The 24,600-nt window shown below is 50.5% G+C and overlaps 2 protein-coding genes across 6 annotated transcripts; both read right to left on the minus strand.

Moving 5' to 3' along the window:
• On the minus strand, positions 1–3,438 carry TLDC2 (TBC/LysM-associated domain containing 2). Of its 3 annotated transcripts, none has more exons than XM_039699566.1 (6): positions 3,301–3,438; positions 2,398–2,553; positions 1,890–2,074; positions 1,653–1,748; positions 1,032–1,105; positions 1–644 (listed from the first exon to the last, which is right to left on the minus strand). In XM_039699566.1, exons 1-6 carry the CDS (start codon positions 3,317–3,319, stop codon positions 509–511), a joined length of 666 nt encoding a protein of 221 aa, XP_039555500.1. In that variant the 5' UTR covers positions 3,320–3,438; the 3' UTR covers positions 1–508. The 3 variants fall into 3 exon arrangements, with proteins under 3 accessions (XP_039555500.1, XP_039555502.1, XP_039555501.1); XM_039699568.1 differs by having other exon boundaries at positions 1,890–2,006; positions 3,301–3,432; XM_039699567.1 differs by having other exon boundaries at positions 1,890–2,042; positions 3,301–3,432.
• A 2,116-nt stretch (positions 3,439–5,554) lies between these two features.
• On the minus strand, positions 5,555–24,600 carry PIGU (phosphatidylinositol glycan anchor biosynthesis class U). 3 transcript variants are annotated; one of them, XM_039699584.1, is made up of 12 exons: positions 24,358–24,594; positions 22,795–22,859; positions 21,456–21,515; positions 20,047–20,109; positions 18,686–18,795; positions 16,915–17,015; positions 15,109–15,206; positions 13,148–13,302; positions 12,487–12,630; positions 11,598–11,722; positions 9,732–9,874; positions 5,555–7,024 (listed from the first exon to the last, which is right to left on the minus strand). In XM_039699584.1, exons 1-12 carry the CDS (start codon positions 24,485–24,487, stop codon positions 6,911–6,913), a joined length of 1,308 nt encoding a protein of 435 aa, XP_039555518.1. In that variant the 5' UTR covers positions 24,488–24,594; the 3' UTR covers positions 5,555–6,910. The 3 variants fall into 3 exon arrangements, 2 of the variants coding, with proteins under 2 accessions (XP_039555518.1, XP_039555519.1); XR_005626560.1 differs by lacking the exon at positions 5,555–7,024 and adding an exon at positions 11,230–11,308 and having other exon boundaries at positions 9,742–9,874; positions 24,358–24,600; XM_039699585.1 differs by lacking the exon at positions 22,795–22,859 and having other exon boundaries at positions 24,358–24,473.

The raw sequence follows: 24,600 nt of genomic DNA on the forward strand, positions 1-24,600 counted from the left end.
TCCAGCACTGCCAGAGCCAGCCCTGGGGGCAGAGGCAGCCTGGGCTTGCTCAGTCCTGAAATGTCACTGCTCTTGAAGCTTCCTTCTCCGTGTAGGGCCCTGCCGTGCCCAGCTCTGCCACGTGCCCTCCTCCTGGGGCAGCTCTGCCTCATCCCAGCCAGGTGGTTTGGGGCTGGGCTTGGGGTTAGGGTTGGGGCTAGGAGTAGTTAGGTTTAGGGTTAGTTGTGCTATGCCACTGTGGGCCCATGCACACTCTGGGCTCCCCAGCCACACTGCAGCAGTGCTGCAGGCCTGAGACCCCACTGCTGTTTTTCCAGTCACGCTGCCCCCACCGGCTGTTCTTTCCCCATGAAATCGGGATATTACTGGGAACAGGTGAAAGGAGCAGGGGGTGAGGCTGGCAGCATCCCGCAGGCTCTGCAGGTGCTGCCAGGGAACAGCTGTGCTTGAGACATCAGTCCAGAGAATCCTCTCTCCAGCAGCTTTTCCTTGGGTGTCTTTGCTGGGGTCAGGCCAGACCCCACATTTCCAGATCCTGGATGCAGAACTCCTCCCGGTGTGAGAGGGTCTCATTGTCGAAAGTCTCGCAGGGCTGGCTGCCCCCGTGGTGCAGGTCCCCATCCAGCCACAGCCCAAACCTTCCGCTGCGGATGTGCCAAGAGCAGGGTCAGCTGCCACCTGCCTCCCTCATGGCTGGAGACCTCCCACGCCACCTCCCGGGCCAGCAGCCACCTCCCGTCCCCACTGCTCCCCAAAACGGGCCTGAGACGGGACAAGCAGCTGGGGCACGTCTGCCCCCGTGCCTGCAGGCAGGGCAGGGGCAGGGAGCGGCAGCCCTTCCAGCAGGCAGCAGGGTTAGGGAATGAAAAGCCCAGTGCTGCTGGACAACCGATGCCAGTGTTTTGGGGCTCAAAACATCACCCCGTGCTTGGCCCCAGCTCCGCAGGGCAGTCTGGCTTCCTGCGATGGCCCTGATGGCCACCGGGGCTGGTGGCCCTCTGAGCCGCGGCAGCTGCCGGGGCAGTTCCTACCTGCCCCCACCGACCATCAGCAGATTCGCATCCCCTTTCAGGAAGAAGTCGTTCTTGCCCGTCCACCTGAACACCTGCAGGGGACAGCACACAGGGGAGAGCGCGGCTGGGGCAGTGTCCCCATCCCCATTCCTGTCCCTGTCCTGCCAGGACCAGCTGGGGCTGCTGAGCCGAGCTGGCTCTGCTCGGGCAGCTCCAGGAGACCGGGCCGAGCCTGTGGCTCGGATCCATCCCCTGGCAGGTCTGTGGGCCTTGCCAGGGCACAGCTGCCCCCGCTAAGGCCCCGTCACACGCACAGCCCCCAGCGGTGCCAGGCATGGCTGCTCCACATTCTGCCAGCCTGGAGCTGGGCTGCGGCCGCCCTGCCACGCGGAGGGAGCCCGGTGACACTCAGCAGGGCAGAGTCCCCTTCCCCGAGCCCCCCTCCCTGCGCACTGCCTGTGATTCGCCTTCTCCCCCCAGCCCTGGACAAAACTGGGGGCTGCTGCCAGCAGGGTCCCCCGGCTGCTGTCCCCACGTCACCCCAGATCCCCCCAGCTCCGCGGGGACCCCCAGGCATGGCCCGGCACTCGGGACATGGCCAGCCCCGGGGTGCCCTCGGCTGGCAGCCTGCAGCCGCACCTTCAGCTCGGGGCAGAAGGAGAAGAGGAACGTCTCCCCCGTGCCGTAGAAGCCGCTGCTGCTGCGAATGGCGCTGGCGGAGAAGGCACCGAAAGCCTGGGGAAGCAGAAGGGGAGGCTCACGGGGCGGCGTTCAGGGGGCTGCCAGCGCCGGGACGTGTCTCCGTCCTGCCAGCCGAGCGAGGAGGTGCCCGAGCCCCGTGGACACGGGGCAGCCGGGCTGGGGAGGGCACCGTACCTGCGCCTCCGTGTCCCTGATGAGCAGCAGGGCCGGGGAGTCCGGCCGGGCCCCGCTCCGGTACAGCGTCCGCAGGCTGAAGCCGTCCCGCCCGGTGGAGTAGAGCAGGTGCCAGGGCTGCTGCGTCAGCCGTGGGGGCAGCTGGGGGCTCAGCTGGGGCACAGTGACCGGCTGAGCATCCTCCCCTGCCCCAGCACAAACCTGAGATCTCACCGAGAGTCCTCCGGAGAGGAGGACAACACATCATCCCTCCAAGCAGCCTCCCAAGATACCCATCTGAGCATCCTTGCGAGAGATGCTTCAACACATTCCCAAAGCGTCCTCACCCTGCAAACCCTTCTGAGATGGCTCCCCAAGCATCCATCTCCCCAAGAGGTGACTGAGGTGACCGTCCCCAGGCACAGGAGAATGCCCCCCCTCTGGTCTCACAGGGGACCATTGCTGGCAGGACAGTGGTCACGGCAGACGAGCGGGAGGGTGGGGTCCCTTGCCCGCGGGGGTGCCTCACCTCCTCGATCTCCCTGTCCCGCAGGATGCTGCTGGGTGTGCTCAGCGCCAGCCTGCACGGCTCCTCCTCGGCTGCTGCCGGGGCTCCCTCCCAGCCCCGCTGCCCCTCTCCAGCTGGGTCCCCGCATCCCATGGGCAGCTCCTCGTCCTGGTCGGGCTGGGGGCAGCAGGAGGTGAGCATCCCTGCGGGCCTGAGGGAGCAGCAGCTCCCGAGCTCGCCCAGCGTGGGGTGCCTCCCATCCTCTGTCCGGGGGCTGAGAAGGGGCCCCAAGTCCACGGGAATGGGCACCAGGCTGAGCCTATAGCTCCCGGCAGCCCAGGCGCCATGCCGTGCCGTGCCGTGCAGTGCCTTGGCACCCCGCCGGGCCGTGCCACCGCCGCAGACGGAACTTCAAAGGGTGTATGGCCACCCGAGGGGGAGGGAGCCGTGGAGGAGGAGGAGGAAGAGAAGGCAGGGAAGGCTTCTGCAGCTGCAGCCCCCGCAGAAGGGGTGAAACCTTGCCTTTCCCTCTCTGCTCGCGGCCAGGCTGACCCCGCAGCGCGGAAGGGGTCGGGGATGTGCCGCGGTCCCGGGGGCCGCTAGTGACAAGCGTTTCAGCCAGCCACGAGTTCGGGATGGCTGCGGGTGCAGCCCATGCCCAAGGGCGGGTGGGCAGCAGTTCCCTGCCCAGCACCCTGAGGGGACAAGAGGGATGAGCGAGTGCAGCCCCGGGGCGCAGGTCTGCCCGGGGTACTGGATCCTCGGGAGGCAGCGGGCTGCAGGGGCAGATCCCGCGTGTGCCCATCACCCCCGCAGCTCCCCAACCCCTCCCTCTTCCCCGGGCAGCCCCCTCTGTCTGCCCAGCCTGGTGGGTGCTCCCAGCGCTGCCCCGGAGCCCATTCCTCACTGACACGGTGGACCTACCAGGAGCTGGTAGCCGCATCGGAGCCCCCTCATTGCAGGCGTTCCTGGGGTGCTGGGACTGCGCCGCCAGGGAGCCCTGGACACCGCCCCGGGGTTAATGTTCAGCCGCGCCGGCCCCTCCCTGGCCACCGGGGCGTGACAGGGTGGGTGTGGATGCCAGCGGTCTGTCCCGGCTCCTGGGGTCCATTTGGACCCCCGGCAGGGTGCTGGGGTGCGCGGGCAGGCAGCCCCTCCGGACAGGGGCGTGGTGGCCGGGGGCTGTCACCTGTGCTGCGCCCTGCTCTCACCGGAACCAAGCCCGAGGCCAGGGACCGCCCTTGTTTTGGCATCGCCGGGGCAGGTTGTGCAGAGTTGCTCTTTGCAACACAACTGTTGCAATGGTTGTGGCAACTGCCAACACCTGTGTGGTGGGGTGACCCTGGCTGGACATCAGGCACCTGCCAAAGCCTCTCTTACTGCCCTCCACAGCTGGGCAGGGCTGAGAAAATACAGCAAAAGGTTCATGAGTTAAGGACTGGGTGCATTCCCTCGTCAAATACTTTCAGGTCAAAACAGACTTGAATTAGAGATATTAACTGAATTTAGTACTGACAAAATCCAAGCAGGATAATGAGAAGTAAAATAAGACCTTAAAAACACCTTCCCCACACCTCCCTCCTACCCAGCTCTGCCTCACCCCTCCAGCAGTGCAGGGAGATGTGGAATAGGGGTTACGATCAGCTCATCACCTGTTGTTTCTCCTGCTGCTCAGGGAAAGGAGTTGGAGACCTTCCCCTGCTCTGGCGTGGGCTCCTCCAGAGGCTGCAGCTGGATCTCTGCACCCCTGGGCCCTCCATGGGCCACAGCTGCCTCCCCATGGGCTTCCCTACCGAATCCCAGGAGAATCCCAGCTCCAGCTCCTGAAGCAGCTCCAGCCCCTCCTCCTGCCCTGCCCTGGGTGTGTGCAGGACTGTTCCTCTCACTTATTTTCACTCTGCTCTTCTCTGACTGCAATTACGCCTGTGCAGTAACTCTTTTCTTCGACTTAAATCCCTGATCCTCGAGGCATCATCTGTGCTGGGCTGGGCCTTGGCCAGCAGTGCCTCCATCCTGGAGCCATCTGTAGTTGGCTCTGCCAGACATGGGGAAGTTTCTGGCAGCTTCTCACAGAAGTCACTCCCCCAGCCACCCCACTACCAAAACCTGGACACACAAATCCAGTCCAGGAGGCCCTGGTGGCAAATGCCCCTCACTCTGAGGGACCCAGCTCGGGGCTGGCAGCTGAGGGAGGGAGGCACTGGCTGAGGGAGCTGACAGCCTCAGGTGCCTCTGCAGAAGCCCCTGCAGACCAGGGAAGAGGTGCAGTGCCCCAGTGCAGCCCCTTCTCACTGATGACACCCCCAAACCACTCAGCCTGGCTGTGAGCCTGTGGGTCCAAGTGCAACAATGCTCCCTTTATGCCATCCCTTTTTTCCTGGGTGCCTTGCCTGGTGGCACAATGCCTAGCCCTGGGCCCACTGCAGGCCTTTTTGGGTCGTTGCTCATCTCCACAGCAGGCCCACTGCAGCCCTGGTGGGTGTCTGCTGTGTTGTCCCCACCAGCCTTAGATAGCAGTAGGAGTCTGGGGGTTCCTGGTGCCTGGCATTCGGTCACTGGCAACACTTGGTGGGGTGGCAGTTCTGGTGGCCCCAAAAGGTTCCTCTGGGACCCTGGTCAGGGCTCCCTGCTCAAGCTGCCTTTCTTCACATGGCAATCCCTGTCCCTGCCAGTGCTTCTGCCCCTGCCCCATCTCTGCTCCTGGCCCCACCCTTCCATGCCCTGATTCTGTCCCTGTCCTTGACGCTGTGCCTCCCCTGCCCTGTCCTTTTATCCCTTCATTCTCCCTGCCCCTAGCTCTGCCCTATCCTTGACCATGCTGCTTGTCCCTCCCCTGGCCCGGCTCTTGTCTCTGCCCTTGCTCTTCCCCTGCCCCAGTGCTGACCCCACCACCTTCCTCAGGACTGCCCAAGTCCAAATTTGGGACTTGCTCCTTCAGGATACCCAGAGGGACCCAGCCCAGGGGGCTGAGGGTGTGCACAGCCCCAGGAACAAACGCAGCTGCTGCAGCCTGTACAGACGGGCCCTGCCCTAAAGCCCAGCTGTTTCAGCCTGCCCCACAGACCTGTTTCATTTTTTGTCACTTGTTCCCCCCAACCCGTGTTTGCTTTCAGACCCCCTCCCTGTGACTCTCAGTGTGTCCCACACCACCCTCACCCTGCAGCCAGAGCACACGAGGTGTCCAAAACTCGCAGAGTTTATTTCGCTCCCGCCGGGCCCGCCCCAGGCCGGGCACAGCTCCCCCCGAGCGCTGACAGAAGTGCAGTAAGGCAAAAGTTTGAATTGTCCGGAAAGAAAGGTCTCTTTGCACACCTGCCTGGCCACATCCATCTCTCAGCTGCTCGGTGCCCTTCGGCTGTCCCGCGGGAGCAGCGGCGATGCCGGAGGCGGCCGGCACACTCGGGTCACTGCATCTCAGTGCCACCACACAGCCAGCAGGGCTGGTGGCTTCACCCCAGTGTCACATTCAGGGGGCAGCAGCAGCAGCTCCAAGGTGAGCAGGTCTGAGTACAGAGAGGAGTGGGGGGGACCAGGGGAGCTGATTGAAGGGAGCCCCCGTGCACAGCCTTGAGCCCCGCACTGACTGGCACAGGGGTGACACAGACAAGTGCACATCCAGCAGAGATAAGCAGCTGTGGAACAACTCCCTAACAGCAGTGGCTGAGACTCCTGGATTTGGTCTGGGGCTTTACAGGGAGATTGTGACACCTCCTGGTCCCAGCTGCTGCCCCAAGTGATCACAGCAGCACAGTGTGAGCCCAGCACTGCCAGGCTCTGTCACCCAACAGAAACTGGGAGCAGTGGGAGTCCATCTCCTCAGTAGTATTCCCTCTGAGACCTGCAACACCTCTGTGCAGCTCCTGGCATGGCTGTGTTGCTCCAAGGGGATAGAGCAGTTACCTGGTACCCACCTTGCTCCTCATCCCATCCCATCCCAGTTCTGGTTCCCACTTGTGCTGAGGTTACCAGGTGTGGCAGCAGCTCCAGCTGTCGTCCAAGGTCATCATCCTTGGTCACCCAACCCTTTCACAGCACCCACTATGACTGAGCACATGGGATTCTTCCAGATCCCTCAACAGCAGAGCCACCAACAAATGGAATCTGCAGCCAGGACTGGGGCACCAGGTACCCAGAGACTGCCTCGTGCCAAGCAGGAGCATTACTGGTCAAAGCAGTGAAGGGGAAGATCCCCAGAAAAGCAAACATCTCCAAGAAGCAGTGGTGGAAAACAGTTCATGGTCTGAGTTCCAGCCCTGGGTTTAGCTCAGACACTCCTGCTCTTGCTGGACTGCCCAGAGCTGATGGCTGAGGTCGAAGTGAAAAGCACAGCTGAGGGGGAGGCACTGCAGCTCTGACAGTCTGTGCTGAGCCTGCAGCTCAGGGGGTTATTCCCAGAACCTCAGCCCTTTCTTCCAGTAGGTACCATTCCCAAAGTCAGACCTCATTCAGGGAACCTTCCCCACCCACCCCATGTACCCCAAGCTTTGCATGTTCCTCGGAGTGGCCCGTGTCCCAGGAAATGGTGGTACAGTCCTTATTTCAAAACCAGCATGGCCTCTGTCCCGTCCTGCCTCGTCAGGTGCAGCCCGTGAGTGAGGTAGTACTCCCGCCGGAGGAAGGCATAGAAATAATCCGAGATGAGCAGGATCTGTGGAGTGGGATGTTCAGACACATCAGTGGTGCTTCAGAGAGGAATAAAGAGGGACACGTGTTGGTGACAGACCCTGTTGGGGGTTAAGCAGCTCCTGGGCTGTTCAGCACATGATCCTGGGGGAGTCACTGTGACCTTGGGACACCTTGTCCATCCCCTTGCCATATTAAGCTAAGGGAGACTCACATACAGTAGCTCCATAAACTGGCCAAAATGTACAACAATGGCAGGTCCAGCTGTGGCACAGCTGCACAGGCATCTTAGCTGCACCCACAGGACTCCTTCTGTCTATCTAGTGTTGTCCCAGAATCACAGGCTCATTTTAACCGGAAAAGACCTCTGAGATGACAAAGTCCAACCTTTGACTGATCCACCACCATGTCGCCCAGCCTAGAGCACTGAGTGCCACATCCAGGCATTCCCTGGACACCTCCAGGGGTGGGACTACACCACCTCCCTGGGCAGCCCCTTCCAAATCCTGACCATATTTTCTGTGAAGAAATTGCTCCTAATGTCCAACCTGAACCTGCCCTGGCACAGCTTGAGGCCATTTCCTCCCATCCTGTCCCTGTTCCCTGGGAGCAGAGTCTGATCCCCCACAGCTGCACCCTCCTGTTGGAGGTGCAGAGTGAGAAGGTCCCTGCTGAGCCTCCTTTTCTCCAGGCTGAGCACCCCCAGCTTCCTCAGCTGCTGCTGGGGCTCAGTTCCCTTCTCTGGACATGTTCCAGCCCTGTAATGTCCTTCCTGAACAGATAAGCCCAGAACTGGACACAACACTTGAGGTGCCTCACCAGTGCCCAGCACAGGGGACAGTCACTGCCCTGGTCCTGCTGCCACACCATGGCTGGTACAGGCCAGGTGTCATTGGCCTCTTGCCCACCTGGGCACACCAGGCTCTTGTTCAGCTGCTGTTGAGCAGCATCCCCAGGGCCTTTCCAGCCACTCTGCCCTGAGCCAGGACACTTTTGGCTGTAGTGAGGCACATGGTGGGACTGTTCCCACACCTGGGGGCCTTGAGATGGCAGGAACAGGTGACAGTAGATACTCTAAAGCTGTAACTCTGGGAAGCTGCCACTGGTGGGGCAGACTGGGCTGTGACAGAGACCTGCTGGCTCAGTAGTGCCATTTGTCACTTAGCCTCTTACAGCGTGACCTTCCCGCAGGACTGCTGCCCTCCATCTGGAAACAGAAGCAGGGAACTAGGGTGGAAAACCTTTTCAATGCCAGCCCGAGCTGGTAGTGATTGTCCTCGTGTCCTAGCATGCAGATGCCACTTAAAGCATCCCTTTGGCACTATGTCACCTGAAGTGCACGGCAGTGCTAAGGGCACAGGGGGAGGGACAGTCAGAGCCTGCCTGGGTTACGGTGCAATACAGCACAGAAAAACACAGCAGCTGCTGCAGAGGCTCAGTGGCAGGACAGGAGGGCATGGAGGAGCAGGTGGAGAGCAGAGGAAAGAGAAACAGGGCTGCAGACTGCTGAGGTCAGGGAAGAAAGTGTGAAGAACAGACCCAGGGAGAGGTCAGCCATGATCTGCTTGCTTTGCTGCACTGCTGACAGGCTCTGTCAGTGCAGGTGATTTTACCTTTAACTAAGCCTCTCTGCAGATAGCTAAATGGGAAAAGAAAGAGCTGAGGTGGGGATGAGGGCTAGGGCTTTCTCACAAGGAAATCAGACAAGAACTTGCTATCTGCCTTTACACAGTGCACAAGACCTTGCAGGATCTGCTATGACTTTCTCAGGTAGGAAATAAAACCCTCTCAGAATATCAACAAACACCTGCTATTTCTAGTTAAAGTTTTACTATTCCTTTCATTCCATAGCAGGACCTGCAATGAACCACTCCCAGTTTCCTATCAGCCCCTCTTAGCAGAATCTCTGTTCTCCCTCTCAACCTATGCAGTCTCTTTTGGTTTTACCAAATCAGTGTTTTCCCCATTAATCAAGGGTAAAAGCAGGTGATTTTTTGCCCTGGCAAAAGTGTTCCTCTGGCTTTAGGAGAAGCAGACAAGCATAAATGGCTGAGGCACATTCAAACTAAAGGCAACTTTAACATGAAATGAAAATTCTGCTCACCCACACGTCAAACTGCCCCAGGGCTCAGGTACAAGCAGCACAGAGAAGAAAAAGGACTTACAAAAGGTTGTAACACCTGTGTACACTGAATTCCACCCATCAAGGGTGCTAAGCCCTGCTTTCCCTAAGGCCAGTGGAAGTTATGTATCCAGAATGGCTCCAGGAAAGGCAGGGAGGGCATCACTGGGACTCTGCACGTGCTGCCTTGTTTCAGAAAAACTGGTGCCATGTCCTTGAGCATGGGCAGCTCTCATTTGTCTGTTTTCTGGCCCCACTGCTACTGCCCTGAGGTCTCTCCATCTTTCCCCCTTAGCTCCCCTTCTCCATTCACTTGTGCTTGGCTCTGCCATACAGGGATGCTTTTTGGTGGCCATCAGCAACACAGCACAGAACCTGCAGTCAGCTGGGCTGGATTGTTAAACCACAGCTCACACCACAAGAGCTCTTTCCCATTGGTGTGACGGGTTGAGGAACAGGCAGAATCCAGGAGGAGAGCCAGGCAGCTCCTGTGCAGGACCACACAGGATGCAGAGAGCTAGCCCCATCCTGAAGGATTCACTGCTGCTGACAGGCCACCCCATCCAGCAGCCTGCCCCCAGTGCAGCTTCATTCACCTCACTCTACTGACCTGCCCTACGTTGAAAGTCAACGTGATGGCATAATAAAAATTGGAGTTGGCACTTCCTGCATAAATCCACAGATGCCACAGAACAGGGAACAGGAAGGAGCAGAAAATGAGCACACATGACAGGATGAAGATGTTCCGGAGGACTGTAAAAGAAAACCAGCTGTTAAAATGATGTATTACTGAGCAGTCATGGTCACACAACCAGCAATGGTATTTAGGGTGTGCAGGGGGTGAGAGGCACTTGCCAAGACATACTTTCCTCCAATAAGCTTCACAGGTTGCTTTAGTAACTTCCTGGATAGTGGTTATAAGAAATCCACTATATTTCCCTTCAAAATAAATACCTCTGCCTTTGTTGCAGTGTGAAATCCCCATGTGTAGCTCCTTCCTTCTAGATCCTGATTCCAAACCCCCTTTCTTGGATGACTTTGGCTTTTTGGTATCTACACTACAGTAACCAGCAGGCTGCAAAAGGGGCCTTGCCACAACACCCCAATTTGGAAAGTAGAGCAGTTTAATCCCTTGCCTCATCAAGCTAATGACAAAGGAAAAAAATCAATCTGTGAGTTATAGGAAAAGATACTTTCTTGGGAGGTGGCAAAGAAATGAAAGTACCATAAAAGGAAGAAATTCATACAGGCCAAATGCACTGACACACACATGACATGGGGAGGTGCAAGAATCCAGCAGTCTGCCTGAGTATGTGTCAGGTGGACAAAAAACAAGCACAACTTTGTCTAAAACAGCTGGGAACTACCAGGCCAGCAGAGGTTTTGTTTTCTGTGAAGTGCTTATGCCTGTCCTTCAGTAGCACTGCTGTAATCCATCCTGACACTCATGCTTCTGTGCTTGGCTCCAGCTCAGCCCACGCCCATCACCCTGCAGCTGAGGGCAGATGATGTTTTGGGAGCATTGTCACATCCAAACCTCTTCCCACCTGTTTTAGATTTCTTGTTCAGTAGGTCTGCTCACACACTGCGGGGTAGGAGCCTGTGACAGATGATTGTCCCTCTCCCTGCTACAGCTGTGATGTGCTCAGGGCCAGCCTGGGGACTCCTGCCCTACTTGATCACAGCTGTGGTCTCAGCTCTCCTGAGTCTGAAAGCCACAGAGCAGATGGTGTCCAGGTCCCCTGATTATGTCTCCTACAACAGGCAGGTGAGCTGTCCATGAACACACCTGGCCTGGCTTGGAGGAGGCTGCAGTGAAAGGCCTGGACAGCCTGGCAGGGGTGGTCAAAGCAGCTGGTTTAAGCAAGAAATGCCAGAAAAACACAACACTTCCAAATCTCCCCATGGAAGCAGGTTCTATAGACTGAGCCTGAGAATCCACAGGAAGCTCTCTGTGATTTCAGGAGCTAAAGAGGATCTTTTTGAAGCATTTAAGAAAGTCTGGACAACTGCTCGGAGTAACTCAGTTACTTTCACTCTCAGCAAACAAGCAGATACAAAACAAAGCACAACTGCAAGATTCAGCACTTTAAGGCTGGGGGACTCACCAAATGCAGGAGCACTGCTCAAATTACACAGCCTTAAATGGGAGTGAAGCATCTGGAGGATGCAGGACTGCAAAAGGTTCTTATAAAAAAAAGATAATCTTCAGAACAAGTTGGAGAGAGGGGGAAGATAAGGTACAAGTGAAAATTCCCTCCTTGACCAATTTAAACTCAAATCCTAAAAACGTGTTAGGGACTGTATCACCAGAGGAAAAAACCTCCAAAATCCAGCCTCCTTCTAGACACCCCATGGAGGCCATGAGAGCCTATGAACTTGGGTCTGGTTTGGTTTAGTGGTGACCATTTAATTTAATTATTTGGCAGGCCCTTTTCCATTCCAGATAAATAATAATCAAGCATAAAGAACTTACATCTGTAAAGGTGGCTCCAGACTGGAAGGAAGGCCATGTACAGTGCAACGTCTCCCACGGTGGGATAGGACTTGAAGATAGAAATGATGGCGAGCTGGACAAACAGGAAGAACACAGGGTGTTCCCTGGAATGGAAAACAAAGGCTAAGGAGATGCAGTAGGGCCTCTGGAAACTGCAAATGAATATCAGCAAGGGCACAGATGTGCTGCAGGACAGGCTCAAAGAGGCTCCTGCAGCCCTGCTGTCTCCAGACTAGGCTCTGAATGCTGGATGGGGTGGATGGAGCTGCCCTGCACAGCAGCAGGGTCAGGGGAGGCACATCTGCCACAGCCCTCACCCAGCAAGCTCAGTAGACATTTACACCTGCACTGTGCTTCCCAGCTCTGCCTTATGCACCAGAAGCAATTAGCACCTGCCCTCTGATGGTAATTTGGAGAAGTTATTCCTCTGGTACAACTGATTTATCCAGTGCAAGCCAAAGGGCAAGCTCACAGAGAATCCAGGTGTGTTAATGGGTGTTTTTATCAGAAAGAAGTAAATGAAGTCAGATAGAAAGGTCCTCAAGTTTCCACATTTCTTCTGACAATGAAGAGCTGGAAGTTCCAGCCAGTTCTTGCTTTCTGACTACAGAGCCTTATGCTGGCACTTCTACAGCCTCCATTTCTGCTGCCTCTGCTGATGCTTGCAACACAGAGTTCCAGTGCAGAGACCAAGACACTCTACTTAAGAGGAACTGAAACTATGGGAAATTAGGAGGATAAGCCCTGTTAAAAATCTTTTTTAGGCTTGTAGATCAAGAGATCCAACTTCAGCCTTAGAAGCATCCACTGGATAACTTAAGAGTAAAAAAATAAAAAAAAAGTGGTAGAGAAACACATTGTTACTTACTTTAACTTTATTGCCAAGGGAATGGTGTAGAAGAACACATTGATTTGAAACACACATACAAAGAAAAGACTGAAGTGCTCAAACATCTCTGCAAAGAAGTACCAGAAAAGGCCAATATTGGGTGTCAGGTCTGGAACAGAAAGGCTGAAATTTGAAAAGAAAGCAGTGGTAAATTTTTTAATGGCTGCTCTTCCCTGCCCTGCTTTTGTTGCATTAATTAATCATTGTGTGCTACTGTATGTAGGTCCTAAATTGTAAATCCATGAAAGAGAACCAAATGATGAAAACACAGAGAGCAGGTTGAAATTCTGCTGAGGAATCCTTCCTGATGTCACAGTAGGATTTAAACTATTCTCAAGCAGACATTTCTCCAGAGAGGAATATTTCACAGCCATGGTAGCTCAACAATCAAATCCATTTCCAATCACTCAGTGGAAAACAGCTCCTGTCTTTAATTTTTGCTATTATTTATTTAACAGAAGTTGGAGCTGGCTAATGGCTGCTTTCCTCCACATATTCTTTCTTGTATTGCATTGCCAGTAAATCACAGACCACACACTTCCTGGGTCAAGCACACACCTGTGTGTGATGGGCAAGAAATAATCTGGGTGGGCAGGGCAGGGCCAGACAGAAAACCACCAGTAAGAATCTTTATACTTACATAAACCCATAAACAGATGGGATAAAATCCCAGGAGTTGAGTAGGAAGAAGGAGAGACAGATGATCACCACCAGGCTGCACAGGTACAGGGATGCATACTGCAAGGTGTAGAGCCAGAAACTTTTGCTTTTCAGTTTGATAGGTATGAACTGGCGCTGAAAGAGAAACAGAAGCACCTCATCAGGTGGAGAGCCACAAGAAAGCCTGAGTGTTCACAACATCATTTTAAACTGATGAAAGAAAGCATCAAACATTGGCACTATGGCATTTGAAGGAGCAGCTTTCAAGCACAATTTGCTTGTTGTTCTTCCCTCTGGCCAATTAAGTCACACACATGGCACACACTCTCAGAGCTGTGTTTGACAATACAGTAGCAAAGCTGATCATTTCTGCTTGCAGTGAGTCCCTCCTGTGAGCATACACAGAGGTGAAACATTTACACCCCTCCTCACAGCTGCACTGGTACCTCAGATGTTTGCATTACTGCACTGGTGCCTGTCCTCTCCTGCATGACCCCACTGCAGGGGGTGATCAAATGCCCTGCTCCAGAACCCCCACCCTGTGGCACTCCTGCTCTGCTGAAATCAGGGCAAGAGGACATCCACTGAGCTCCTAAGCAAAAAGGAGCCCCTCTGAAAGGTGGCTTCCTCAGACAAAGTCCTACCACTGCCACATGTCCCTGTAACACGACAGGGATATCTCAGTCCCCAGTCAGGTCCCCTGACTGCCTGTGCACAGACAAACACACACAGGGGCCAACACCTTTGGGAACCACTCAGCATTCTGCAGCTCCAGCTCAGTGATGTGGCTTTTCCATCCAGTGATGTGGCCCTGGGGTTTGCAGTGACAGGATATGTGTAGAGAACTTGCCCTGCTGCTGTGGGCTCTGGGTTTTCTCAGTTGTAGTGGGTTTAATGTCACTTGCTAGGACAACATAAGCAACACTATCAAAAATTTTGGCAGGACAGATTGAAAAGAGCAGGAGAAAAGTGATTTAATTCTGTACAAAGAAAGCAGGAAAGTTCATTTACAAATTTAGATAAAAGGACACCCACTGGCATGACTGCCTTTAAAAGTTGCAAATTAGGCAATCACATATCAAAGCACTTATTGTGTTTGTGTTGTATTATTGTTTGTGAATTCAAAGTACAATGCTTGCACTTCACTCCCAGTTTACTTTGACTAAAGTTAAGAGACCCAAAATATTAAAGATATAAATTCTCCTAAAATTCATCAAACTGAAAAAGCAACACTGACTCCACAGTTCTTCGTCAGTAAAGACTAATAACAATAAAATTTCTGAAAAAAAAGAAGAGACATTCATGTCAGAGCAAGAAAACTAATCAGAACTGACTTCCATTCTGTCTGGAAGCTCAGAGATTTGAGAACAGGCTAATTAAGTAAAGATAAGCTATAAACATCATCAGAAGTAACAAAAAGACTGGTGAAATGCACAGCAGCAGCATTCAGAATTTTAAGTACTTAAAATACTAAAGATTATCACAAAGAGTTCTGTGAAGTGAGCTGAGCCTCTGCTGCCAAAGCCTCACCTTGCTGCCAAAGCAGGATAAAATTAGCAAGGGCAGCCCTGGTGGGATTCAGGGTCTTGCTAATGGAGAGAGAGAAAGGACAACCAGCCTCTTTCCAGAACATGCCTCTTGCCATTAAACCCCAAACCAGCATTTTTTAATTTCTCTGGGTCTGAGCCCCTCATTGCTGCTCACATAACACAAAGAAGAGCACTTATTTTGGGCAAGCTAAACACCAGCCAGTTCTGCAGACTTCCTGCTCCCTTCTCTCCAAGCACAGGCATTCCCATCCAGGGTTCACACTTGCCAAGGCTTGAGGAGAGTCACTTCTTCTGAAACTTGGCACTTGTCTGACTCCCCTCCCCAGGACTGTCCCTGCACAGCTACAAGAAGACAAGGTGCTACAAGGTGCCAAGAGGTAGAAATCACTACCTGTAGAAGGTAAAGCAGTGCTGGAGCAAACAGGGTGAGAGGGTACAGTGACTGGTATGTTGCTAAGGCCAGGAACACAGCACTGAGGAAGGCACTACCTGCAAAGAAAAAAAAGTTTATAAGGAACTTTTAGTATAAACAGCCATACAGACAGGAAGTCCAAATGGGAAGAAACTCATAATCCTCTGCAGGGGATTCACAAGTACCAGGACACCACTTAAAGGAGTTTTTAGCAGAATGTATCCTGCAGGGTGTCCTCTTGTTAATGACATTTTGAATGGAGAATGACTCCATAGCCATAATGAGCCATAAGAACGAACCACTGGCTGGTTTGTATCTCCTGTCACTCACACAGAAAGAGATTCATATATGAATATAAATATATTCATATTCAGATTCTATATAAAGCCATGCTGGCTGCTGTTAATGCATGGGAATGCATTTACTTCAGTCATATCCAGCCACATTTACTTCAGTCATATCCAGCCACACTGGGCTTGCTGGATAACCTCATCACCACAACGTGTTGCAGCCTCAGCAAAGCTGTGTGCAAGAGAGCAAGCAAAGTCTGCACTGAAGGAGTGGAGAAGCATTAGCTTTGCTTTACTGATACCAAAACTGAGGCACAGCTACAGACTGAGTGGAAATACTCTGTAAAAATAGAGCTCACACAGCAAGAGCTCTCAGAGAGCTCCTCTCTGCTTCCTCCTTTGAAAGGGAAAATACAGGGTTACCTGGTGATGAGTCTCTCCTCTCTTCAACCACACTCTCCTGACAGAAACCTCCCTATCCTGTATTTTAGCCACTGTTCAGTTGTGCACAGATCTAAATAAGTGATTCCTAGAAATCACAGCCACAACCTGATATCCTCTTTGCCCACTTAAACTCTAGAATGCCACACTCTCAGTCAGGGACAAACCACAAGACAGTTTTGTCTATCACCAAACTTTTGGTCTCAGGGTACCAGTGAACAGTAAATCAGTTTAACTAAACAGACCCCACTTGTTTGCTATTGCAAATGGTTTTAAATTAAAACACCTCCTGACTCAATTAGCCAATAATTATAGGAAAACTTTCTTTAGATAAAAACTATCTTTATCAGTCTAGGCCCTGCTGGAGACCAAAGATCAGACTAACCTTTCCTGTGATCCAGTAGAGAACTCCTTAAAACTTAGGTGACTATTACAAATCACATAGGCTAAAAGATTTCAGCATGGGAAGTCAAAAGAAACAGAAAGCTGGCATTATGTAGAAAATGAATGAAATTCTGACATAATCTACTCCTCTGGGCTGGTTTGGGTCTTTGGTTGCTGCTTCTGCTTCCCCAAAGCTTAATTAGTTCATTTCAAACCATGTTTACAACTGAGAGTGAAAGCCAAATAATAGCTGCAGGCAAATGCTTGCTTTTGAATAAAAGTTCAGGATAAGCTTTGAAAATAAATTGTATATGACATTTAAGTGCATACTGACATACAAAAGAAGAGCAACAGAGCTCTTGTGTTCTGCAACACACAGATGTGTTTCTTCCTGAAGAGAAAACTATTTGAAGCCAAGCAGGAAAAGGAGTCAGCTTTTAACGTAAACTCAGGTACACTGAGGTGAAAGTTAAGTTTTCATTTGACTATAAAGTCTTTGGATATCACAAATTCATGTAGAACTTTGACCTTGTTTCAGTCCTGTTTGTGCCATGTTTCATTGAGATCTTTGTAGCGATCCTATCTGTAAAGTTCCCCCTGGATTTATTTTTTGGTACATTTCTATCTTTCTAAAAAGTCATAAAGAACCCTTTTTTCTTCACTGTGTTACCTTTTATTGTAGCTAAAATGAAGAATGCAATGACAGAGTTGTTGATGGCGCAGGTGGACTTTGCCACACAAGACATCACAGTGTAGGGGTTTAACAGGTAGCTGAAAAAGAAAAAAGCTCAGGTTACATCCAAAGGAGCATCTAATTAGAGAGATGTTCAAAGAAAAAAAAGATGCACTTTGCCTTTTCTTTTTGTTTATTTACATTTGATGGGATCCTCTCATCAGTAAATTAATTCAGCTGAACAGGTTCTTCAACCTGAAGCAAAAACCAGACCTCTGGATTGCAGACTTGGACACAGGGGCCACAGGGAGCCCACTACAGAAAAGAGACATTGGGAAGATGTCCAAAATGCAAGTTCTGGCTTAGAAAGTGACTACCAAAAATGTTTCTTGTTTTGCAGAAGCATTATACATTTACTCAGTCAGATCTAGGATTATCTGGTCCAAAGGAAACTTTTTTTACTACTCACACCTACTACTTCTGAAGAGGAATAAGGAGCAAACATGATGAGGAGAAAACAAGAAATCTGAGAAATAAGCAGATTTTCCCACAACCTAACCACTCTCCTGCTGTGGCAGAGCAAGCCTTTACCTTCACCATGGCACTATCTGAGCACAAAACCAGCCAGCCATGCAAGACTGGCACATTTTAACTGGAATTACAGGAAAAACTCTTCGAGACTTTCTGTTCCAGAATTCAGGCACTTTAGTTAGCAAGCATGCCAGCTCCTTTTGGAAATAAGAATTACAATAATCTCATTTAAGTAGGTTCAGAACAAAGAAAAAGGTTTGGAGGACTACCAATACAATAAGTATGACAATATACTGATCAGCCTTGCCAATAACTAAGAGTCAGTAGACAGGGCTGACAATTTCCTAATTCCCTCTTTATATTTTCCTACGTCTCTAAGTCCCAGTCTGTCTTTGTCAGTGTTTCCAGAAGGCAGCCTACAGCAGTACAGGTACAATTTAATGCCAACTTTGCTGTGGCAATGTGCAAAACAGTCTGCAATTTGCCCACTTTACCCTTCTGGTCACGGGGACTGTGCCATTTAAAAAATTCATATGCAAATAAGAAAAAATGGCAATTTATCTAATGGAGAACTCTCTCTGATACAGATCAATTTGGATAATTTCTTTGTGTCAAAATATCAATTAAAAAAATCTGTTAACAGTAGGCACCTTGCTTGCATATTAGTTTAGTTGAAGCCTTCTGAAATAAAAAAATGTTTTGTATATAGAAAAATACCAAGGCATGAAATTAATAAAATGACAACATGAAAATATCTTTTAACTGTTATAAGCAATTTGGGATGTTCAAAGGGTGAAGTTTGATATATTCAAGTTGTGATATTCAGCACACATTCAGATATTTTGTCCAGCTGCTGAAAAATTCTCCTAAACTTTTCTGAAGACACCATTTGGAAGACATTGGATCAATTTTGATATGAAATTTGATTATCATACAGGCAACATAAATGGGAATGTGATCTGTGCTGACTCAACATTGCTGCTACCCAGATAATGACCTTGCTGCTGAGCCCATCTCAAAGGGCCTGAGTGAATTCACTCGTTGACAACAAGCACATGTAAATGCATCTGATTTTCACATTCAAACTGAGTATTCAGGGCCAATAGGAAATTCAGAATTTTTGCAGGAAAGAAAACCAACTTTTGACAGTTTTTGAAGGCCCAAATGAGACAAATAAACCCCAAAGGGAGCTGAGGAACCAAAGCAGCCCACGGCAGCCTACAGGAGCAATACTTACAACAGTGCTACCTTGAGGGGGATGTAGTGCATCTCCATGGGTGTCTGGATGAGTTCAGCCACATCTGGTGCATATTTATCCAGTTCTATTAGGAGCTTCTGCTTTTTGAACTGAACAAGGGAGAATGATCAAAGACTGTCAGAACAGGAAAGCCATTATTTTGTACTATTTGTGTAATTCTATTTCATATTACTCAGCCAGTTACCTGGGGTTTCTATTGTGGAAATAGAAGTGGTGCGAGCTAGAACTTATGTGAGGAAGTTGTAGAGAACAAAAAACCCCTATCTTTCCCCAAATACTTAAAAACTGAAATGAGAGTCAGGAAGAAACAGATATTTTCTACTTGTTTAAACTTCATTAATTACCTGTGTCTATGTCTTGACACAGCTACCAGTGAATTCACCACACTAGAGTCCAATATTCAATCTTCCTAACACCTCTCTGGATCTCTAATGAAAAGCTAACTCTATAAATTCACTGTTCAACAAACAAGCCCCTGAAAACCCAAACCCCATACATATGCAGTCCTTGTTGTTTTAAAGATGGATACTTCTATGACAAATCTCTCTTCAATCTCTTTTGTTTTATGAGGCTCTCTATGGAGACAAGAGAGAAACCTGAAGTATGAACTTACTGAATTATGTTATGGTGAGACAGAAGGCCAGAGATGCTAGCAGTGCATTCTCAACAACTGAAGTAACTCACGTGTGCAATTCTTACATGCCTGCAGTTCTATCCTGGGTTATTTCCTTAAGCACAAAGTCAGAGGCCAAGGAACAAGCTCATAGCCTGGTGGGATACCACAGAGATGCTGTAGAAAATGTAGTCCCCTGCTGATGTTGATACCTAATCCCCACCCCTCTGGAACTGCAAAGAGCACAGCACTGCTTACACAAAGTGTATGTTGAGAGCTGGGAGGAATCACTCACCTCCAAACACACATCCTTATAACTTGAAGGGAGTGAGCAGTATTTGATGTCAGACTTTCACATAATAAAATGCTCACGTGAGAACTGCTGGAAGGTTTCACTCCTTCCTTTACACATTTCTAGTCTGTGCTTTACTTCATGCTTGTGTGCAAAGAAACCCTCTCCAAGGTATAACACCCAGGGTGGAGAAGACTGTACAGTGCTGTGATCACCACTCAGTGTGTAGCTACAGACACTGTGACAGTGCCACAACAGAACTCAAAATGCCTCAGCTGTCTACCACATTCAGTTCTGTTTGTTTATCATTAAAATATGACCAGATTTACTGCAACAACAACTTGACACTGCATCCTCTGGCACATATTTTCTTTAGCCCAAGATAATTTTATTTGCTAAGAGAAGACGACCAGCAACACTGGGAAGTCAGCTTACCACAACTTTGTTGAAGTCCTGGATTGCCAAGTAAAGGGCAACAGCAGTTAGCACATCAGTTATCTAAAAAAGCAAGGGACAGCCTGATTGTAAGCAAAACAAACAAATGGAGAAAAATACATTGGTCAGCATTTAACAGGAGCTCTGATCTGACTCAGATCAGGGGAACAAAACACAAGCTTTAAAAATCCTGAAAGGCTGACTTGCACAGTGCTCTTATACACCACTTCACCTTGGAGACAAGAGCTGTACAAAAACATTTATATTCACAAAACAAGAGAATGGGGAATTAAGAGGAAAGAAACTGTTCATTGGAGAGCACCACGTGAGAGTAATAGAGAGAATCACTGGTGTAGTGAGAGCACAGCAACACTAGGGCAGTGCCCGGCTGGCTGCACCCACCTGGCCACCAGGGCAGCACAAGAGCACCTTGAGCTGCCCCAGACTGCCCAGGCAGCAGCACAGGGCACATGGCATTGGCTCAACAAGCCCTGCCTGGCAGGGATCTGGGCACAGAGGCTCCACTGGGTGCTGTGTGCAGCCAGCTACAGCACCTCTGTCCTTCTGAATTGTGCAGAAGAACTCTGAGAACAATTTACAAGAGAGATTTGGGGGATGAAGCCATTTGTGCTCCTTGCTCATCTGGGGTTTGGCAGACAGAAACAGCAGCATAGGCATTAGGCTGGGGGGACACAGGATTTTATTACCTGTGAGACACAACATTTGAAATTTGAAATAAAATGACACCTTCCTATTTCTGTGTGGGGATACTTACCTAAGCAAGAACTCACAAAAAAGAAGGAATATGTACAAGAAGGGAAAAGCCTGAATGTGGGCTTGTGCATGCAAAGCTGCCTTTCTAATTAACCAAGCTCAGCAGGAATTTGAGCTACAGGGAGGCTGAAGGACTGCAAGCCCTGCCTGGCAGGGATCTGGGCACAGAGGCTCCACCGGGTGCTGTGTGCAGCCAGCTACAGCACCTCTGTCCTTCTGAATTGTGCAGAAGAACTCTGAGAACAATTTACAAGAGAGATTTGGGGGATGAAGCCATTTATATGTTCCTTGCTCATCTGGGGTTTGGCAGACAGAAACAGCAGCATAGGCATTAGGCTGGGGGGACACAGGATTTTATTACCTGTGAGACACAACATTTGAAATTTGAAATAAAATGACACCTTCCTATTTCTGTGTGGGGATACTTACCTAAGCAAGAACTCACAAAAAAGAAGGAATATGTACAAGAAGGGAAAAGCCTGAATGAGGGCTTGTGCATGCAAAGCTGCCTTTCTAATTAACCAAGCTCAGCAGGAATTTGAGCTACAGGGAGGCTGAAGGACTGAAAAAAGAAAGTCACACTCAGCATTTCCCTGAATGGAACCTTTCAGGAGAAGCTTTCCATGAGCACTTACCATGAATACCAGTTCAGCATATTCAATTAGGAAGTGAAAGAGATAGATTATCAGCGGGGTCTGAAAGAACAAAAGGGAAATCCATATCAAACACTGTCCAGATAAAATACTGGTGATTTGATGAGACAAGCTACCAGAGTTGAGCAGTTCTACTAGATGCTGCCAAAGGCACTTTTCTTTGGTCTATACTCCAACACTGGTATTCCTGAGCAAAGTGATTAATTCAAGCACACTTACTGGTCTTTTTCCTTGCAAAGTTCTCAATGCACTTCATAAAAGACATCATCAACTCTGAATTCCACTCCAACTTTTCAATTCTACTACAACAGTGGTAGACTTACAATAGAAAGCATACAAAGACCACTTTTAGAAAGTATTTTTTTAATAGAACATTATTTTTCAGATTGTCTGCAGGTCCTTTTAAAGATTTCCTATATAGTTGGTTCCCCTGCTGTTTAGATGTGTCTTTTATAATGCATAAAGAAGAAAGTATGTTAAAAACATAAAGCTGTAGGGTTACAATCCTCTTACTTCTAGAGTGTTTCCTTTTTAAGGTAAGAGGAAAAGTATGTTTCTGAACTATTCCCATCACACAAAAGCTTAGTCTGGAAGGACTATATTTACATGCTGCAAATTCAGCCTTCACTGTGAGAAAATAAATTTCTTTTTAAAAAGTTTAAAAATAATGTGATGGTCTAAATAAGCATGGGGAAATATTTCACAGTCTGGGAGAAATTATGTCTAAAGAAATAGAATTTATTGAAAAGAATCCAGTTGTCAGAGGATACCAAGTCCCTGCTTCACCCCAGGTGACATAATGTGTGAGTGTATCCTCATGTCAGTAAGGGCATTCAAGGGCACAAAACCCCAGAGGTGCTTAAGTGCTTTTGCAGGAATAAGGTGTTTTCAAGATGAGGAATAAATAAACTGCATGCTTGTGCTAGTATGAGAATTTCTGCAAATGCAGAGACTCCAGGTGTCGATACCCTGTAAATCCTACCAGACTCACAGTGACACTGCTCCAGCTTGTGCTGACAGGAGCAGCTGGATGTGAACAGAGTATCTGACTTATTACAGAGTCCCCCTGTCTCAGAGTTTCTTTATGCAGCAACAAATATGACACTGCCTGCCCCTGCACAGGGAATTCACTGGGATTATCTGGATGTCCTTGTGCTGGTCACTGCATAACCACTGCTCAGACAAACCTTCAGGTTCTCTGCAGTCTTTTTTGTCTTTGGGACAAAACAGGCCCCCAGCCTTCTCCAGGCCCTGAGCAGCCAAACTAAGACCTCTGCCACTGGAATATCACATTTAAAAACCAGCATGCAAACCAACCAACCTCATGAAAAATAGCTCCAGAGTATGGCGAGACCCCTAAATCCAGCAGAGCTAATCCTTCGACCACTGAAACAGACAAAACACCTGCATTAGAACCCTGTAATGTGGGAAGTGAGAGACCCCGTGAGGGTAAAACTGCAGTTTTCAAAGTACTGACACTCTAAGAACATCACCCATAGAGTGGGTGAAACCATACCTGCCAGAGCCAACAGCCAGCCAGCAGATTCACCCCAGCTCTGTGCCTGTTCCTGCATGGGCACTCATCACCTATTTATTTGTTTCAGCTAAAAATGTTCTAGATGAAGTCTTGACCTTAACTCTATATAAATCATATGCACAATATCTCCTCCCATTAAGTGACACATGGCATCTGTGCTGGAGAAATACTTAATTTCAAGAGGACAGCCACAACATAATATGGAACTTGAACTGTTTTGCCCCATTAGATGTAGAGAGGCCTCAAACGTCCAAAATCACAAGGGAAGAACAGAAATGAACACATATTGCCAGGCAAAGCTAAAAGCTTTATCTCTTGTTGAAACTTCCTGACATTTTATAGCCTTAATTCAACTCCTTTGTGCTCATGGAGTTACAGCTTGCCCTGCACTGCATGTGTGTGCTTTTCCATGGCATCTCCACCCTCCTGAGCACACAGGTTCCCTGGGACTGAGCAGTAGGCAGTGACAGAAGCTAAGGGAAACGGGCCATTTGTTCCGAGGGAAACAAGCAGGACACTGCAGGAAAACACAAGAGGTGCTCAGTTCAGTGATACAGAAATATTTCTGTTAGAAACAGAAATCTATTAGAAATAGATTCTGGCTGCCACCGCCTTCCTGTATGGTGACAGCCCAGACTTTTCAGGATGGTCCCACTTTCCCTCTTCACTATCTAGATACCTACCTTGATGCCCTAAGGTGGTACTTAGAAAGATTCAATAGCACAGGAAGCATGAAGTGCTCTATACAGTGGGGCAGAGGCCTCAGGTCATCAAATACACTTGTACTTTTGACCTTTACTACTTCTGGCTGCACTTTTCCACCCCAAAATTAATTTTACCTGCAAATAATTTTACCTGCATAATAACTGGATATCAGAGGGACGTCTTCAAAATAAATTGAGGTTCCTAAGGCTCAGATGATACACAGCTGACCCTCACTGAAAAGCCCCGGTTACCCAGGACCTCACTCAGCGTTCAGAAGAGAATCTGAATCGCCGATAACGTGTGGGGACACCAGCAGCCAAGGCAAGAGAACCGGGGCCCGTGCAGGGACAGCGGAGCGGGCCGGGCCGCGGCGGTGCAGCCACGGGCTCTGTGCACGTGTGTGACACCCCCGGTGTCCCCGGGCAGCTGTGCCCGCCCGGCTCCAGCCCCGGCCCCGGCCTCTGCCTGCAGGCCGCCCCGCGAGCCGCCAGCACCGCTCGCACCGGCTGCTCCCGGGCACGGCTGCTCGGGGCCTCTCCTGCAGCTCTGGTCCGGAGCCGGGCGAGCACGGCCCGGCCCTGCCCGGGGCGCAGCCGGGTGCCCTCCCCGCGGGCGCCCCGGCCCGGGCTCGCCGGGCCTCACCTCGCTTCCAGGCGTTCAGCGGCGACGCCACCTCGACCCGCTCGGCGATGAAGGCGGCGAGGCTGGAGCGGTAGAGCGCGGCGCGCACCGTCACGGCCGCCAGCACCACCAGCACCAAGGGGGCCGCCATCCCGGCCCGCTCCGCCGCTGCCGCCGGCTGTAGTTCCCGGGCGGCGTCGGGGAACACACCGCCAATGAACCGACCCGTCCGGGCAGACTACATATCCCAGCAGCCCTCGCACC

This window comes from Passer montanus, unplaced genomic scaffold, assembly GCF_014805655.1.
Source record: "Passer montanus isolate IOZ18808 unplaced genomic scaffold, ASM1480565v1 scaffold136, whole genome shotgun sequence".
NCBI classification, from domain to species: domain Eukaryota; kingdom Metazoa; phylum Chordata; class Aves; order Passeriformes; family Passeridae; genus Passer; species Passer montanus.

What these genes read in the sequence shown, in the direction of transcription:
- TLDC2 (XM_039699566.1), bottom strand. An exon ending in GGGACAGGGAGATCGAGGAG is followed by an intron (nt 2,075 to 2,397) that starts GTGAGGCACCCC and finishes GTGCTGGGGCAG; the next exon opens with GGGAGGATGCTCAGCCGGTC. An exon ending in TCAGGGACACGGAGGCGCAG is followed by an intron (nt 1,749 to 1,889) that starts GTACGGTGCCCT and finishes CTGCTTCCCCAG; the next exon opens with GCTTTCGGTGCCTTCTCCGC.
- PIGU (XM_039699584.1), bottom strand. Translation starts at nt 24,487, where the DNA reads ATGGCGGCCCCCTTGGTGCTGGTGGTGCTGGCGGCCGTGACGGTGCGC. An exon ending in CCCCTCAAGGTAGCACTGTT is followed by an intron (nt 17,016 to 18,685) that starts GTAAGTATTGCT and finishes TTTCTTTTTCAG; the next exon opens with CTACCTGTTAAACCCCTACA. An exon ending in CATTTTAGCTACAATAAAAG is followed by an intron (nt 15,207 to 16,914) that starts GTAACACAGTGA and finishes TTTTCTTTGCAG; the next exon opens with GTAGTGCCTTCCTCAGTGCT.